General features: G+C 40.9%; 1 protein-coding gene across 2 annotated transcripts in view; it reads left to right on the top strand.

The window, feature by feature from the left end:
- The window catches only part of GNAI1 (guanine nucleotide binding protein (G protein), alpha inhibiting activity polypeptide 1), a 106,616-nt gene that overhangs the window by 569 nt on the left and 86,684 nt on the right, over positions 1–19,363 (top strand). Inside the window, exon 2 of one of the 2 annotated variants that reach the window (XM_010848102.1) lies at positions 177–341. In XM_010848102.1, the coding sequence (XP_010846404.1) occupies positions 177–341 (165 nt within the window). Of the gene's footprint in view, positions 1–6; positions 342–19,363 lie in introns of those variants that run through there. The other variant, XM_010848103.1, reaches the window with a different exon arrangement.

Raw genomic sequence — 19,363 nt, forward strand, 5'->3', positions numbered from 1 at the left:
GGAGGCGAGGAGTAGAGCCTGACGGTAGAAAAGAGCTGCGCGCTGCTGCTCGCCCTTCGGCAGAGAGCGCTGCCCTCGCTCAGTTTCGGAAGGAGGTAGGGGTGGCGTGGCCGGCGTCAGGAGGAATTCGAACGCCTGCATCCAGAAAGAAAGAATTCACCTGTGTTTCGAGGCAGCGCGCCGGACTTCGAGGGAGCGGCAGCCAGCTTTCGCTCCTGGCACAATGGGCTGTACGCTGAGCGCCGAGGACAAGGCGGCGGTGGAGCGGAGTAAGATGATCGACCGGAACCTCCGCGAGGATGGCGAGAAGGCGGCGCGCGAGGTCAAGCTGCTGCTGCTCGGTAAGAGCGGCCGGGCCCGGTTGGGAGCCTGGTGGGCCTGGAACCCGGGGGTCGGGCGGCAGAGCCGTGCGCGGCTGTGCTGGGCTCTTTGGGGTTGGGAAACCCGGAGGGGAAGTGCCAAAGCGGCGGAGGGCGCATCGTGTAGCGTCCGAGGATGGTTTCGGAGCGCGAGCTTGTGCGGCGCAGAGCTGAGGCGGGGGCCCCTCTCCTCCCTTTCTCTTTGCTCCCTTGGCCGCGGAGAACTCGGCGGTGGCGCGGCAAGACTTCACTCGCGTGCCTGGTGTGAAATTTCACCAGGAGCCCAGGAGCGATTCGCAGGGAAGCCCCCTTCTTTTAAGTTAGCTCAGCTTTATGAAAATGAAAGGGCATTCACGAAAAATAAAGAAAAGCACCCCCCCCGCGCTAAAACCCTGCGTACAAGGCATCGTATCGCGGTTGTGGTTTCCTCGAGGATGTCAAGAGTGCCACGTTTTGTGAAATCAGTGCACCTTTTGTGGGGCCTCCTTAGGGTTGAATTGTGTCTTTTTGGTGAACTTCCTATGGCGACTCAGTAAGGGTTAAAGAAGCACTGATTACAGGGGAAGTAGGCTATGCTGGATGCTGGATTTTTTTTATACTGTGGGGACATGGGCACCACCAAAGTTGGGTAACATTGGCTTCAGTAAAACCGATGTGAAAGGTGTGAATGGGTCACACGGGACAACAGGATTCTCCTCTGCTGCCAGGGCTTCTGATGAATGAGATTTGCCAGGTCGACGCAAGGCTTTTATTTGTTCTTAGTATTGTTCTGGTGGTGAAACGCTCTGCGGAGGTCTTTTCCAGTTGTTTGAAGGAAGGGAACGTGAAAAGAGTAATCCAGGATTTTGATTGAGGGATACATTTGGAAAATATTCACAGTTTAAGATTTTTGATGTGGGAGTTAGGATTTTCTTTTGTTTGCCCCGCCCCGCAAACACACCACACCACCCTACCTATAGGTAGCGAAGTAGGTGAAAGATTTCTTAGAATCTTTATTTGCACTGCAGCGACTGCTTTTATTTTTGTAACAGTTATAATAAAATAAATACTATTGCACAAGCCTATTTTCAGTAAGCTTCTGTTTCATTGGTTTAATGACTGCAGGAAAAATGGTGGGGTTTTTTCTCCATTACTAGTAGGCTTAGAAGCTGCAAACTTGGCATGACTAAAAGTAATAATGATCCGAGTCATTCTACAAGTAAACTGTGAAATAACTTTGCATTTTAGAGACCTGGTGGTTTTTCCACACCTCCCCCTACCCAAAGTAAATCTTTCTCAGTTCATACTGTTTACCTAAGTTTTTACATTAAAAAGAAATAGTCTTTTGAGGAAGGCAATATATTTTTAGTATCTTGAACACAGAAGGAACATACCTTGGTATGGAAACATATAGGTGCTCCTCTTTCAAATGGAATGTGCTTGAGACAAAAATGGAAAAAGGATTGAAAAGTTCTCTTCCAGCAGTTTGTGCACTCCTGCTCTGATGTATTATTTCAGTGTATTGTGTGACGCTCAGTTTGAGTCAGCCATCCACCATGTTTGTTTAAAGGCTTGAAAAATGAGTCCTCTGGTATGGTAATATGCTTTAAATAGATGTCTATTAGAAATGGACGAGGATAAGGGCCCAAGGAGTTGGTGTTTGCTTATATTCAGAAGAGATCAGTATTTCTCAAACTTAGCACTATTGGCATTTTGGATGGAGTATCTCTTTGTTGTGCAAGCTGTGTTGTGCCTTACAGGAAGCTTAGCAGAATCTTTGGCCTCCAACTAATGTCTCAGGTATCTCCCAAACATGCCCTAGGGGCAAGTTTAATCTCAGCTGAGAGTGGCTCTTCTAGACTGAAAAATATATACTGAATTTGTAGGGTAGAACCTGAATTTGGATCTCTACCATGAACTGTAGTGAGAGCTCTGAGGGAGGTGTAGCAGAGTTATGATTTTCAGAAGAAATTAAGGAGTTTTGTTTCTCCATACCAATAACATTAGAAAGCTTTCAGAATGACTTAAAATCTTTAGGTAGCTAAATTTTTTCAGCTCTCTTTTCTAGCTTTAGTCTTGTGCTGTTCCCACACCCTTTCTCTGTAGAAATCCCATCACAGCATCATATTATTGGCCCAACATTCCTCCTTGTCTGTCTTACTCCCATCCTACCCTCTACCCTTTTGCCCAGAATTCCAACATTCTAGTTCCTTTAAACAGAATGTTGGCTTATTCTTGGAATGTTTGAAAAAATATTTCTTTTTCCTAGTTTGACTTTAGCAGTAAAGTGTTGACCTTTGGTTCTTTTGGGGATTTTTTTTTTTTTTTTTAGTTCTTAGTGTGTAAAGAGCTCAATTAAATCATTCCATGTAAAACGCAGCAACTGAATCATCTAGAAATGTAAAATGGTGTCTAGGTAACCTATAACCAATGTCAATTCCATTTACATCAGGCTTTCTTTCTGTTTATTTCTTTTTCTCATCAAATGATTTTTTTTTTTTAAGGCATAAAGCACCTAAGGTACCTTTAAGATGGTGTAGTAAATAGTCCATTATATTTCATTTTTTGTTAAGGCAAGAATTATATTTTAGACATGTGGTTGAGAGATTCAGGTACAAGACACATCAGTAAAAAGTTTTTGGTACTGGATGTCTATGTTATTGGGAACAAATGTATGTATTTTAAACTCAGAGGTATTTCACTGTCCTTACTAGGAGCAGTGAATTAGGCCTTACAAAACAGAGGACCTAGTCTAATTGACCTAAAGAAAATTAGGTCAGGGTTTAAGTGGTTCGACCTTTTAGATTTAGCTTTCAGGCTTTAGTATTAGAGTGGTAATCCTAAAGAAACTTATTTTAATAATGAAAGTTTTCTTTCCATTATATGTGACTGTCTCAAGGGAAAATCTTATTGTTATATCTTTGAGGATGTTATGACTTACCATCATCATTAAACCTGTTTCAGTGAGACTATATTGTACATATGGGTACTTATTACATATTTTATGATAATTTTCAATGATATATGAGGGTAGAAAATATGCCAATAAAATTTGTACAAATTGTTTTAAAATGATTTGATTCTGAAACTTTGAGCTGTTATTCTCACTCCACCCATTATCCTTCCCTCCACCAGAGTCATCCCCACAAACAAACAAATACAAATCCACACCTTTTATCTCCTTCTTTAGCTTCTTAAAATGAGGTGAGGAACTGCATTTCTTCTACTTGGTGAATATTTTTCCATTCCTGCCACCCACGAGCTATTTGAGAAACTATACTGTTCATCGCTTTGCTTTCTTTAAACTTTCCCGTGACTCCTCTAGTTGAGAAATTATGGCATTGCAGGACTTCTGATTTTGCATTGCTTTAGCTATTTCCTTAGAGTTGGCTCAGGATCTCAGATGTCAGAAAGTTCCTTGAGTGAGTGAGTGGATCTGGTATTTCAACAGAGGTTGTTTCTCTCTTCCTCACCTGCTTTATATTAGCAGTTACTGTAATAGAAGCCACAGGTGGTGGTGATGTGTGTTTTGAAAGTGCTGATGTTTCTGTAATCTTCTCTTTTTCATTCTCATTTTTTATAGTTCAGGTTCTGCTCTGCCTCTGGCAGCCCAGTTGCAGTAGACTTTCCTGCCTTTGCTCTTCATTCACCTCTAGCCTACAGTAGCTATCATGCTAACTCCAGAAAACCATTCTTGACGTCTCCTTTGCCTGTAAAATAGAAGCTTTCTTGTAGACCTAGCTTCCCCCTGTCCTTGCGCTCTTTTCCTCAGGGCACCATTCTTCTCCAAAGAGGAATGCTTGGCATATGGTGAAGCATATTTGCACTCTGGCTTCCAGCATGATTTCGCTTTATGCCCTGTCCGCTTCCCAAACTATTGTGAGACTTCAGGAACAGGATCTTTGTAAGTCGTCCTGACAACCCTTTTATTTTGTCAAGTCCATATTTAGTTCTTAATTATGTTAATATGTTGTGTAGGACTAGAATTCACCTGGAATATAAACCTTATACTTTGCCATTTTTAGTATTGATGGGAATGTAAACAGAAAGGAAACAGTAAAAGTAAATGACAACCAAATAAGTGCATGGTATCTAAAAGCAAGTTGATTGGTTTAATAATTTTTTTTTAATAAGAACTTTTCACAGTCATTATGTTTATTTGACACGTTAGGTAAATTCAAGAAAATGACAATGGATACCTGAGGAGGGTCTTTTATGTTGTTATAGTGTAGTATTATTCCTTAAAGAATTTTCTTTTATTAAACCTAGATCTCATTTTTTTACTCTTTATTTTTGGACTCTTAGCTATAAAGAACATGAAATTAATTTATCAGTGATAGAAAATTAGTTCAGTTCAGTCACTCAGTCGTGTCTGACTCTGCGACCCCATGGACTGCAGCATGCCAGGCCTCCCTGTCCATAACCAACTCCCGGAGCCTCTTCAAACTCATGTCCATTGAGTTGGCAAAACCATCCAACCGTCTGGTCCTCTGTCATCCCCTTCTCCTCCCGCCCTCAATCTTTCTCAGCATCAGGGTCTTTTCAGAGAGTCAGTTCTTTGCATCAGGTGGCCAAAGTATTGGAGCTTCAGCATCAGTCCTTCCAGTGAATATTCAGGACTGATTTCCTTTAGCATTGACTGGTTGGATCTCCAAGGAACTCTCAAGGGTCTTCTCCAACACCACAGTTCAAAAGCATCAATTCTTTGGCACTCAGCTTTCTTCACAGTCCAACTCTCACATCCATACATAACTACTGGAAAAACCATAGCTTTGACTAGACAGACCTTTGTTGGCAAAGTAAAGTCTCTGCTTTTTAATATGCTGTCCAGGTTGGTCATAGCTTTGCTTCCAAGGAGCAAGCTGCTTTTAATTTCATGGCTGCAGTCACCATCTGCAGTGATTTTGGAGCCCCCCAAAATAAAGTCTGTCACTGTTTCCATTGTTTCCCCAATTATTTACCATGAAGTGATGGGAACAGATGCCATGATCTTCGTTTTCTGAATGTTGAGTTTTAAGCCAACTATTTCATTCTCCTCTTTCACCTTCATCAAGAGGCTTTTCAGCTCCTCTTCACTTTCTGCCATAAGGGTGGTGTCATCTGCATATCTGAGGTTATTGATATTTCTCCCAGCAATCTTGATTCCAGCTTGTGCTTCATCTACCCTGGCATTTCACATGATGTACTCTGCATGTAAGTTGAATAAGCAGGGTGACAATATACAGCCTTGACACACTCCTCTCCCTATTTGGAACCAGTCTGTTCTATGTCCAGTTCCAACTGTTGCTTCCTGACCTGCATACAGATTTCTCAGGAGGCAGGTCTGGTATTCCCATCTCTAGAAGAATTTTTCACAGTTTGTTGTGATCCACACAGTCAAAGGCTTTGATGTAGTCAATAAAGCAGAAGTAGATGTTTTTCTGGACCTCTCTTGCTTTTTCCATGATCCAGCAGATGTTGGCAATTTGATCTCTTGTTCCTCTACCTTTTCTAAATCCAGCTTGAACATCTGGACATTCACAGTTCACATACTGTTGAAGCCTATCTAGAAGAATTGTGAGGATTAGTTTGCTAGTGTGTGAGATGAGTGCAATTGTGTAGTAGTTTGAGCATTCTTTGGCATTGCCTTTCTTTGGAATTGGAATGAAAACTGACTTTTTCCAGTCCTGTGGCCACTGCTGAGTTTTCCAAATTTGCTGGCATATTGAGTGCAGCACTTTCACAGCATCATCTTTCAGGATTTGAAATAGCTCAACTAGAATTCCATCACCTCCACTAGCTTTGTTCATAATGATGCTTCCTAAGGCCCACTTGTCTTCACATTCCAGAATGTCTGGCTCTAGGTGAATGATCACACCATCATGGTTATCTGGGTCATGAAGATCTTTTTTGTATAGTTCTGTGTATTTTTGCCACCTCTTCTTAATATCTTCTGCTTCTGTTAGGTCCATACCATTTCTGTCCTTTATTGAGCCCATGTTTGCATGAAATGTTCCCTTAGTATCTCTCATTTTCTTAAAGAGATCTCTGTAGTATTTCCCATTCTATTATTTTTCTCTATTTCTTTGCACTGATCACTGAAGAAGGCCTTCTTATCTCTCCTTGCTATTCTTTGGAACTCTGTATTCAAATATGATACCCAAATTATAGGATGTGGTGGAAGATGTTATTTAAACCTTGGAAAGAGTGCTATGATTTTTAAGACAACAATTGAGTGTCCAGCCACAATCTTAATTTGTATTTTGTTATGCACTTCTCTCTGCCTTGGAAAATTCAGTATACCACAAATTTACATGGGAGGACCTGATGTATTTGTCATATTTCTAAGTCATGTATTTTTTGGTCACATGTTCTGGCTTGTAGTGACCCAGTGTCTGACATCCTAGAGTGTGACACTGGTGAAACTGGATCCCAGATGGCATTTGAGTTGAATAAGCTAAAGTCAACAGCACCTGATTTTGTAATGCTTAGGCTGCGTTCTGTTATTATTTGTTAAATGCTACTTTAAAACTTTAACAGAAGTGGGGCTAAAAATCCTAACAGAAATGAGACAAAAATAATTTTAAAATGAACGTTCATTACCACAAAATTAGTGGCTTAAAACAATGCACAGTTTGTTACCTTTACATTTCTGTAGGTCAGAGCCTTATACCAAACTCAAGTCAAGATGTTGTTAAGGCTGCTTTTTTTTGGAGGTTGTGGGAGAGAATCCAACCTCTGTCTAGAGACTACCTGCTTTCTTTGGCTCATGGCCTCGTCTTCATCTTCAAAGCCAGCAGTGGCTAGTGGAGGCTTTCTCATGTAGCGTGACTCTCTTGTCTCCCTCCTTCACCTGTAAGGACCTTTGTGATCACTTTGGGCCCACCCCAATAATCCAGGATAACAGACTTATCTCAAGCTGAGTCTTGAATCACATCTGCAAAGTTCCTTGTTTTGCAGGATAACATGCTAATAGATTCCAGGGACTGGGGGCATGGGCATCTTTGGGGACTGTTATTCTGTCTACTGTAATCTGCCCTCTGGCTCCCAAAGATTCATGTCCGTCCCACGTGCAAAAACAGTTGTTGCTATTCAGTTACCAAGTCGTGTCCAACTCTACACCCTCGTGAACCGCAACACGCCAGGCTTTGGTGTCCTCCAGTGTCTCCCGGAGTTTGCTCAAACTCATGTCCATTGAGGTGGTGATGCCATCCAACCATCTTATCCTCTGTCGCCCTCTTCTTCTCTTGCCCTCAATCTTTCCCAGCATGAAGGAAGGTCTTTTCCAATGAGTCGGCTCTTCGCATCAGGTGACCAAAGTATTGGAGCTTCAGCTTCAGCGTCAGTCCTTCCAGTGAATATTCAGGTTTGGTTTCCTTAGGAAATCAAATCAGACTGGTTTGATCTCCTTAAAGTCTCAGCGCCTTATGGCATCAACTGAACACCTGAAATTTCATCCAGATCTCAGAATCTACTTCTGGTATGGGTGAGAATCTTCATATAATTTATACTGGAACCAAATTTCTTTTTATCTGTGAAACTATAAAACACATTATCTGCTCCCAGAATATAGTAAGAATGCACAGCTTATAAAACAGGCATCAGTTCAGTTCAGTCACTCAGTCGTGTCTGACTATTTGCAATCCCATCAACCTCAGCACGGCAGGCTCCCCTGTCCATCACCAACTCCCAGAGCTTTCTCAAACTCATGTGCATCGCGTAGGTGATGCCATCCAACTATCTCATCCTCTGTCGTCCCCTTCTCCTCCTGCCCTCAGTCTTTCCCAGCATCAGGGTCTTTTCCAGTAAGTCAGTTCTTCTTATCAGGTGGCCAAAGTATTGGAGCTTCAGCTTCAACATCAGTCCTTTCAGTGAGTATTCAGGACTGATTTGCTTTAGGATTGACTGGTTTGATCTCTCTGCAGTCCAAGGGCCTCTTAAGAGTCTTCTCCAACACCACAGTTCAGAAATATCAGGATATCAGTAATAGTCATTCTCATTCAAAAAGGGATAAAGTGGAAAGAAAAAGGCCTGCGTATTCGGTCCCATACACTTTGCAAACTACGTTAGGTTTCAAGGCCTACGAACACTCTTGGTGACTATGCTTCACTTTGTGGCCTCTGGACTCCGCCCTTCAATTTTCATCCTTTCTTTTCAAGGAAAGGCAGCACCTTTTTATCAGCCTGTTTCTTGTCTGTATGATGGTGATCTGACAGCATTCTTTCATTTGGTACTTTTTTCCTCTCCCATTTTCCTATAACCAGTAAGAGAAAAACAGGTTGCACCTTCAACAGTTTGCTTGCCAATCTCCTTGTCTAAATATCCAAGTTTATAGTTCACAAGTTCTGCTTTCCACATAACTGCAGGACATAATTCACTTATGCTTTGCCATGAAATAACAAGGGTTCCCTTTCCTCTAGTTTCTAATAATACGTTCCTCCTTTCCATCCAAATCCTCAGCAGCAGCACATGTTAAGTTCACCTGTTTATTGACAGTCTGTTCGTGATGGTATTTAGTTTTCTCTACCATCTTCCTCACTTTCTTCTGAGTCTCACCAGGGGAGCCATTAATATCTGTATTTTAAAAAGCATGTCCAGGCAAATCTTGGCTTTTTTTCCCTGCTTCTCAGAATTCTTTCAGCTTCTACCCATTGCTTAATTCTAAAGCCATTTCCACATTTTTAGTATTTGTTGTAGCAACGCTCTACTTCCAGATACCCTCACTGATATCTCGTGTTTAACTTCGGGAATGCATAATGTTGGTAATTTTATATCCTTTGCTGCTGCTAAGTCACTTCAGTCGTGTCCGACTCTGTGCGACCCATAGACGGCAGCCACCAGGCTCCCCCGTCCCTGGGACTATATCCTTTGGTCCCTTGTAAGTTACTTAACTGTTAGGATAACAGCGAAACCACCAATTTCTGGTGCTTCATATTGAACTTGCGGTATTTCACTTGAGACGTAGTGTGAATGAATAAGACTTTTCCTTTGTTTGCCGCCTCTTCAGTGAAGTTTTTCCGGACCATTCAGTCTAAATTAGTCTTCTTTCCTCTCCCTTCCAAGGTTACACCACTTTGAAATCATCTTGTCCTTTTGCTTTTGTGTTTGCTGCGTCTCTACATGCGGAGCGGTTTCATCAGAGCCCGAACCCTGTACGACTTATCACCTACTGAGGTGACACATACTAGTCTTTTCATAAGCATTAATTAAATGAGTAACTAGTTAAATGATTCATTTTGAGTAATAGTCTTTAAAAGGGAAAAAGTCAATATATTATCCTTGTACTTTGGGTAAATTAGTGAATTTTGGCCCATTGTGTGCCTATTTATGTTTAATACCTTGCTGCTGCTGCTGCTTCGTTGCTTCAGTTGTGTCTGACTCTGTGCGACCCCATAGATGGCAGCCCTCTAGGCTCCTCTGTCCCTGGGATTCTCCAGGCAAGAACACTGGAGTGGGTTGCCGTTTCCTTCTCCCATGCATGAAAGTGAAAAGTGAAAGTGAATTCGCTCAGTTGTGCCTGACTCTTTGCAACCCCATGGACTGCAGCCTACCAGGCTCCTCTGTCCATGGAATTTTCCAGGCAAGAGTACTGGAGTGGGGTGCCATTGCCTTCTCCGAATACGTTGCTAGTTAAGAGTAACTAGATAGAACCTACTATGTTATGTCTAACAGAGTTCTAAAAAATAACAGAGGACCAAATTCTTGTTACATGATCAGAAGAATATTTTGACTCTTGCTAAGTGGTTGGAGTGAAATGTGATTTTTTATTTGTATATTCTGAATACATTTTTTAACTGTGTATTTTATATTGAAGTATAACCAATTTACAGTGTTGTGATAGTTTTAGGTGGGCAGCACAGGGACTCAGCCATACATATACATGTATCCATTCTCCCCAAAGTCCCCTCAGGTCCAGGCTGTCACATAACAATGAGCAGAGCTCCCTGTGCTACACAGTAGGTCCTTGTTGTAAACACATTGTTTTTAACAGGATTCTTCACATACTATTTGAATGCTTTGTTTTGAATGCTTTCTCAAAATGCATACAGTCATGCAACAAGACATTAAATATACTCTCACAACCATATCTGTCCTACAGGATGATGCGACTCTGGGTAACTCTGGCTTGCAGGAGCCAGCAGGGGTGCTCAGAAGTTCATCAGTGTGTTCTTTATGCCTTGCTGACCTTCGTCTGGTGAGAATTGTTATTGGTGGCATTTGTTAAGTGTGGTTCATATTTTTGGTATTTTTCCTTAGGTTTGCTAAATCCTTGGGAGAATTTACAGTCTACTTAGGGAAAGAAGATGTATATATAAAGGTAACGCCTCACAATGGAAAATGGGGGAGAAGTGGCAGAAGAGACACCGGGGGCGGGGACTGCTTGTTGATCTTGTGAGATGAGGGTGGATGCGGCATGCATCTCAGAAATCAAGTGGTTACAAGTCTGCCCGTTGCCTTCATGTACTTCTGAGGGACTTGTGGATTCTGTCAGCTGTAAGCTTTGTATTGAACCTAAACCTACAATCTAGAAGAGACTTTGCCATCTGTGGTTTACAGTCCTTTTTCCATGTGCAAGGACTTCTGTTCCTCCAAGGCTTTGTTGTTGTTGTTGTTCTTGTTCTGTAGGGAGACTCTCCACTTGGGAAAGGTGGTTGACCCAGAACTTGGGCAGTAAAATGTTTTCTTTAAGACCTTGGGCAAGTTAACCAGTTCTGTAAGCCTCAGTTTTCTATAAATTCCAGACGATAAGTATTGCTATCCTATAGGGCTGGGAGACAAAGTCAGGTAATGTATGTGCAGTACTTAGACCAGTTGTTCATGGCACACACATCTTAATAAGTATTGATATAAACTGTTATTATAAATACTTCAGAGACTCCGTGGAATCAGCCCTCCCTCCCTGCCTGCTTGCAGTTTGATCCATTTATGGTCACAAATATTAAATCTTTTTGTTGACTCTTCTTAGCAAAGGGTGTGTACATAGCTGAAGAAGTATAAAATCAGTTGTAATTACTAGTTTCTAGTGCCACCTCAGCTTTCTTCTGGGACTTGGATTTCTGTTAACAGACTCCCCACTGGGAATAGACCAGCTAAATACCTGTGCTAGGGTAAGAATTCTGTAGAGAGTGAGTTTTGAGTAAAGAGAAAATTTTACAAATGATTTAGAGGTAATTTTCTCACCATTTTATTACCCATTCATAGAATAAATGCAGCAGTTTCCTGCGAACTTTCCTTTTATCTTTCTTAAAAATAAAACATAGCTGTTAATATAAATTATGAAACATAATTTGAGTTGATTCAAATGAATATGCCATTTATTACAGAAGTTTATGATTATTTCCCACAAATTTTAGAACTTCTGAAACTTCCTGTATTGCTAACTCAAATAGATTCCTAATAAAACTCCAGAATTAAAATGAATTTACTTTTAAGAGAGAAGCAGCATCTCTTGAAAAGTGGTCATAACCTTGACATAAAAACAATGAAGCATTGAATTTGTTACAGTACTTACGCATTTTAATAATTTTTCAAAGAAGTCCCTTAAGACTTAACCTTGAATTACCTGGAATTGTTCTGTTTACCATGCCTATTTAACCTATTTAAGGTTTCTACCAGGTTTTTTTTTTAATCCTGTACTTATCTAATCTACAATATATTTTTTCTTGTTTGGGCACATGCCTTTTATTTATTTAAAGCGGAACCTGTAAGTAAACCATACAAGATCAATATAATGTAGTGGGAGAAGAAGACTGCCTTCTGATTAGTAGTGTTGAAGTTAATCTTTTGAAGAATAACAGATTTCTATGAAAAATTTGATCCCCTGAGTTTTTACAAACTGAGCACATCAGTGTCCCTAACAACCAGATCAAGGCATACCTGCCGGAGATGTGTTGTGACAGTACAGAGTGCTGATGCTGGTCAGCGGAGTTGCTGGAAATGATGAGATGGTGCTCCCCAACTCAAGGCCAGTGCTCTGCACGGGCTTCAACTCCTTCATCCTCTCTTGGCATACAGGACGGTCCCATCCTCTCTGATTCTGTCATCTTCACACTTCCTTAAAGTCTCCTGTGTCTTGTTCCATAAATAATCTCTAGTCATGCCTGGCATTAAAAGTAATAAAATCCAGATAAAAATTAAAAGTAATAAAATCATATACTCCTTTATAATGTTTCATTCCATATTTTATCATTAAACTTTTCAAAATACTAGGCTATATTCCCATCATTTCCACTTTTAATTCAGTATTTAAGCTGCTTTATGTTTTAAAATTGTGGACTTTTCTAGTGATACCAAATTATTGAAAACTATACAAATGCTCATGGAATGCACACCAATATCTTTTTTAAAGAGATAATGTCGTGTGACTTTGCTTTGTTCACTGAAGTTTCTTTTATAATTAGTTTGGGCGTCTCATTCTAACTTCCACATCTCTTAATCTCTCTCCTGTTTTGGGGGTTTTTTTTTTTTTCATCCTTTGTTGTGTGCTACTTAGATAATCTTCTAGTTTACTTTCTCAATTCAGTAATAAATTAACGTGCCTTGTAACATAAGTGTTATTTTTTTACTTCTAATGGTGACAATTTTATTTCTAGAAACTTTTTAATCTTTTAAAAAATAGTTTATTACTGTATTTTTTGTCTTAAAAAATCACTTTTATTAATACTAACTTCATAGTCTCTTTGCAGCTACTTGTAGTGTCTTGACTGTATCTCATGGTAAGTAGATTGTACTCTCTTGTAATTTTTTTTGTGTGAGTGTATATTAACCAATACATGGCCTGTGTGAATCCTGGGCACCCTGTATTGCTGCAGTTTTCCTCTCAGTCTTGCGAACTGAGGGCAGAGGACAGGTTTATTTCTCATTTACCTAACATGGTGTTCTAAAACTGGAAGCATCATCGCTCCTCCACTCACTAAACCACTTTCTTCTTCTTCCTGTTTCCTTCTTCTTACTTCCTGTCATCACCAATCCTTCACTTTTTATTTGTTCTCTCACCTAATTAGTCAAAATCACCATTGACTTTATTTTCTAAGTATTTTCCTGCCTTACTTTTTTTTTTTACCATCCAGCAACCTTGAATTTGAATGTTTATGGTTCCTTTCATTCCTGTGCTCTCTTTTTTTTCTTTTGCTTCCCTCTACCCTTCACTTACGAGATCTCTGCTTAGGTTGAGAGGTGTGGGTGTGTGTGTGTGTGTGTGTTCACCTGCGCCTGTGTGTGTGAGCCCCGTGGGGAGGGTCTTCTGGGGATCCTCATTCACTTCCACTGTGCCCGTGAGCCTGGCAGACAGCTGGTTCCCCATCTACTGGCACCCACTGCTGAAGTGGGGATATCGGTGCTGGTCCATTGTGTCTCGTTTTAATCACAGCCAGGACCATCTGCCTCACTGCCGTGGCTGTCCTCTGTCTCTAGTGGTGCTGTGGGCCTCCTGGTCTCCCCCTTTCCAGACAGCCCTTTCTTGCAGAGCCAGAATGTGATAGCCAAGCTGTGAGCCCCCTGAGAGCTCTGCCTTGTCTAGTCACCTCAAGCCTGTGGAAGGTTCTGTGTGGCATCCATGCTGTGGTGATGCCAAGGTGCTGGAGGGAGACGAACTTGCGTGTTCTCTCTGCAGAGTCACATCACCAGGCTTCCTGAAGGTGTTGCTGCCTTAGGCGACTTTCTTCCCCCAGGATCCCAAATAGGCCCCTCTTTCTTTAGCAGTCTCTTCTCTGACATCCCATTCATGCCTGAAACGTGGGCTCAAAAAGATGAGCCTAGAGGTGACTCCGTACCTCCCTTGTCCCCGTGTGCCTTTTGAGGTTGCTCTCAGACCACTGAGTGCCCTGTGGCTGCCAGGGTTGCAGTCTCTGCCGTGTGATACCTGGAAAGTACGCCATGTGTCTTCACCCATTTCTGTCTTGATGACACTGATGAACCCTTTTCTGCCTCTTTCCCATTATTCATGTAAATGTGAAAGAGAAAAAAAACCAAAAAAATTTTAAAAGATTTCTCACATTACATTCTCTATTGTCCTTTACCTTCCTGCTCTGAAGCTGGTTTTTTTCCGCTACTGTCCTAATTGTGAGTTCTTGCTGCTCCATGTGTGCTCACCTTTATTTTCCTAAAGCAGTTCTTCTTAAACACAAAAAGGTAAGTCGTAATCTTTTAAAATGCAGGTTCTCATTCAGTAGATCTGGGATGGGATCTGAGTTTCTGCATTTCTCACAAGCTCAGAGGGGATCCCTTGGCTGCTGATCCACAGCCCAGGCCATACTTGGAGAAGCAAATTCCTTGAGTAGGTGATCCTCCTGGATTGTTCCCATTTATCCATTTGTACACATTTTGCAAGACTTATCCTGTCTTTGCCACATTCTTGAAGCCTCCCATAACCTTCTCAATAAAGTATTTAAAAGAGTACTTTGTTCAGAGTAAGCACTCATTATGTTTTATGCATTCACATATATGTGCATGCATGTATAATGCTTGTTGTTGTTTTATTGCTAAGTCATGTCTGACTCTTTTGCAGCCCCATGGACTGTAGCCCACTAGGCTTCTCTATCCATGGGATTTCCCAGGCACGAACACTGGACTGGGTTGCCATTTCCTTCTTCAGGGAATCTTTCCGACCCAGGGATTGAACCCATATCTCTTGTGTCTCCTTCATTGGCAGGTGAATTCTTTATCTATGAGCCACTAAGGGAGTTCTGTATAATTCTTACCACTTACCATTTTGTTGTCAACTTTTAATGTTAATCTGGAGTCTTGTTTTAGTAGTGCATTTTGAAAGAAACTACTTGATACTATCTTGCATGGAAGCATGCACTTCCTGGAAATTGATCAAAAACTATAATTAGTGATAATGAATCTTCTGTGTGTTTAGCAAGAATTTTTAAGTGGATTTCTTCTTTTGATGATATAATTGTTCAGGTCAGGTTGCATGTGACCTTATAATTTTTTATGAACATTTTCATCTGGTAAAGTTCATGATGAAATTCCTTTGTTAGAAGTAAAGAAAAGATGGTTATAAAGTCTGAGGAAGTTTATAGCCATTGCCACTTTTATAACCTCAGCTTTCCTAATCTATGTGCACATATAACACATTTCCCCTGCCCTTAAAGGGAGTTCTGGTCTTAGAAAACTTATCTGTCACATTAATGTTTACTGACTTGCACTTACAAAATGTGATTAAATATAGCATAAATGTTCAATGACTTCTGTTTTCATTATAGTATCATTAGCTGGCCGGGCTTACTTTAAGTTAGCTATGACATCTGGTTCTTATGAAACATATGTAAATTCATTCAACGAATATTTATAGAATGCCAACCCTATGGCCTGCATTTAGGTATCTGGGAATGGAAAAATCTCTGGGAAGCTGGTATTAATTAAAGTAGAGAAAGCATTCTTTAAGCATTTTACCATTAGATAAGAACAATATGGTTATTTTTGGCATGTTATAAGTTTAAGTATTAAAAACTGGATTCTGGGTTTCTTCCACTCTGACATTTGTCTTACCCTTTGTAGTAGAGATCATTTTAACTTTGCTCTGGATGATTGCACTTTATACGTCAAGTTGAATTTTACTGCTTTTTGCCAAAAGCTGTTCAAAAACTTTCAGAGCAGAAAATATGTAATGAGCTCCACAGTGACTTATACTGTGCACATGGTATTTCAGAACTAATTTCCAGGAAGGTTGTCAGTCTACAAACATGGCCCATTGTAGTTCTTGCAGTCACATCCAAAGTAACTGAAGCTCTAATCTAAGAAGTAAGCAGTATATAAAGAATGATTCTGAAAAATATGAAACTCTTAACAGATTCTTCATGCTGCTGCTGCTGCTGCTAACTTGCTTCAGTCATGTCCGACTCTGTGCGACCCCATAGATGGCAGCCCATCAGGCTCCGCCGTCCCTGGGATTCTCCTGGCAAGAACACTGGAGTGGGTTGCCATTTCCTTCTCCAATGCATGAAAGTGAAAAGTGAAAGTGAGGTCATTCAGTCATGTCTGACTCTTAGCGACCCCATGGACTGCAGCCTTCAAGGCTCCTCCGCCCATGGGATTTTCCAGGCAAGAGTACTGGAGTGGGGTGCCATTGCCTTCTCCAACAGACTCTTCATAGTGGCTAGCTTTTGACAGTCAGTCAGCAGGACTTAAGCTTTGTGTGATTTATAGACTGGTGTAGAGTTTGAATTACGTTTGGGTGTGTGTGGATGTTTTTGTTCATTAGTGGGCAAATGTTATTTTAAAAAACAAAAATGTTAGAAAATTCAAACATCAGAATGAGTCTGTCAGGTACGCAACTTATTTTTTCTGAATAAACATAGCCATGAAGAATTTCTAGAATGAGTTCCTATACATGGGGGAATAAGTTGAGAGTTGAACTTTATTAATTTAAGAATTATATTCTTAAAACATAATTTGTCATAATGATTTTGTCTGGATTCTGAAAGTTAAGATTGTGTGTGTGTGTGATGACTCAGTTGTGTCCAACTCTTTGTGACCCCATTGACTGTAGCCCACCAGGCTCCTCTGTGGAATTCTCCAGGCAAGAATACTGGAGTGGATTGCCATTTACTTCTCTAGGGGAATCTTCCCGACCCAGGATTTGAACACAGGTCTCCCGCATTGCAGGCAGACTCTTTACCGGCTGAGCCACCCGGGAAGACATCTTAAATTAAGAAAATCTAAGTTAAGATTAGGTGTTTAGATTTTTTGATATTTCTAACTATTAAATATTATGTGGGTAAGGTTGCAATCAATATAATCAGCTTATTTGCTAGAACATTTCAAGTGCATATATAGGGGAGTAATTGTTTGTCACGTGTTTCCCATATAGATAGTATGATTGAAGAGAAGTTGGTTTTTAATTATGTATAAGTATCATTTACATTTGTTGTCATTTCAAACTTTAGTTTACTATAATTAACTTTCTAAAACTTGATGTGTGGCCTTAAGGAAGCATTTAGCCAGAGCCTTTGTGTTATTAGTCTTTTGAATGCATTTCTTCTATTAATAATGGATTATATGATATAGATCCATGGTAGTTTCATACTTTAATGCAGTCTGCTGTTACAGCATCAGTAAAGAGACTTTATAAAAGACACATTGTTCAACTTTCTTGGACATAACATATTCACAAAGTTTTTTCTTCCTTTCTAGCTCTCTACTTCTCTTAATTTTATATTTAATGATAGATCTCATTCTCTTAAATGGAAACTGGCATCTGTGCTGATAGATACAGTAAATATCTGACAGGATAAGTGTGTGAAGAACATTTCTGTTGTTAGGTGGGGCTCTTTATTGGCTAGGAAGAGATGCTCCTCAAGCTGGCTCTGACACAGAGGGCGTCATTACAAGAGGCTCAGAGGAAGCACAAGGCTGAAACTCTTTAAATTGGCAGGTGAGGAATCAGGGCTGGGACCTTTGGTTCTGGCTTGTGTACAGCACTGCCTCCATGATTTCCATCCAGCCGCTGGTTTCCACATTCCATGAACTTAAAGTTCACCTTGCACCACTCACAGCCTCAAACCCTTAATTCAGTTCAGTTCAGTTGCTCAGTCGTGTCTGACTCTCTGCAGCCCCATGAATCGCAGCACGCCAGGCCTCCCTGTCCATCACCAACTCCCGGAGTTCACTCAGACTCATGTCCATCGAGTCGGTGATGCCATCCAGCCATCTCATCCTTTGTCGTCCCCATCTCCTCCCGCCCCCAATCCCTCCCAGCATCAGGATCTTTTCCGATGAGTCAACTCTTCGCTTGAGGTGGCCAAAGTATTGGAGTTTCAGCTTCAGAATCAGTCCTTCCAAAGAACACCCAGGCCTGATCTTTAGAATGGACTGTTTGGATCTCCTTGCAGTCCAAGGGACTCTCAAGAGTCTTCTCCAGCACCACAGTTCAAAAGCATGAATTTTTCCAGGCTTAGCGTTCGTCACAGTCCAGCTGTCACATCCATACATGACCACTGGAAAAACCATAGCCTTGACTAGACAAACCTTTGTTGGCAAAGTAATGTCTCTGCTTTTTAATATGCTATCTAGGTTGGTCATAACTTTCCTTCCAAGGAGTAAGCGTCTTTTAATTTCATGGCTGCAGTCACCATCTGCAGTGATTTTGGAGCCCCCCAAAATAAAGTCATCCACTGTTTCCTCATCTATTTGCCATGAAGTGATGGGACCAGATGCCATGATCTTAGTTTTCTGAATGTTGAGCTTTAAGCCAACTTTTTCACTCTCCTCTTTCACTTTCATCAAGAGGCTTTTTAGTTCCTCTTCACTTTCTGCCATAAGGGTGGTGTCATCTGCATATCTGAGGTTATTGATATTTTTCCCGGCAATCTTGATTCCAGCTTATGCTTCTTCCAGCCCAGCGTTTCTCATGATGTACTCTGCATATAAGTTAAATAAGCAGGGTGACAATATATAGCTTTGATGTACTCCTTTTTCTATTTGGAACCAGTCTGTTGTTCCATGTCCAGTTCTAACTGTTGCTTCATGACCTGCATACAGGTTTCTCAAGAGGCAGGTCAGGTGGTCTGGTATTCCCATCTCTTTCAGAATTCTCCACAGTTTATTGTGATCCACACAGTCAAAGGCTTTGGCATAGTCAATAAAGCAGAAAGAGATGTTTTTCTGGAACTCTCTTGTTTTTTCGATGATCTAGCGGATGTTGGCAATTTGATCTCTGGTTCCTCTGCCTTTTCTAAAACCAGCTTGAACATCTGGAAGTTCACAGTTCACATATTGCTGAAGCCTGGCTTGGAGAATTTTGAGCATTACTTTACTAGCGTGTGAGATGAGTGCAATTGTGGGGTAGTTTGAGCATTCCTCAGCATTGCCTTTCTTTGGGATTGGAATGAAAACTGACCTTTTCCAGTCCTGTGGCCACTGCTGAGTTTTCCAAATTTGCTGGCATATTGAGTGCAGCAGCACTTTCACAACATCATCTTTCAGGATTTGAAATAGCTCACCTGGAATTCCATCACCTCCACTAACTTTGTTCATAGTGATGCTTTCTAAGGCCCACTTGACTTCACCTTCCAGGATGTCTGGCTCTAGGTGAGTGATCA

Source organism: Bison bison, unplaced genomic scaffold (genome assembly GCF_000754665.1).
Source record: "Bison bison bison isolate TAMUID 2011002044 unplaced genomic scaffold, Bison_UMD1.0 scf7180017864260, whole genome shotgun sequence".
Classification (NCBI taxonomy): domain Eukaryota; kingdom Metazoa; phylum Chordata; class Mammalia; order Artiodactyla; family Bovidae; genus Bison; species Bison bison.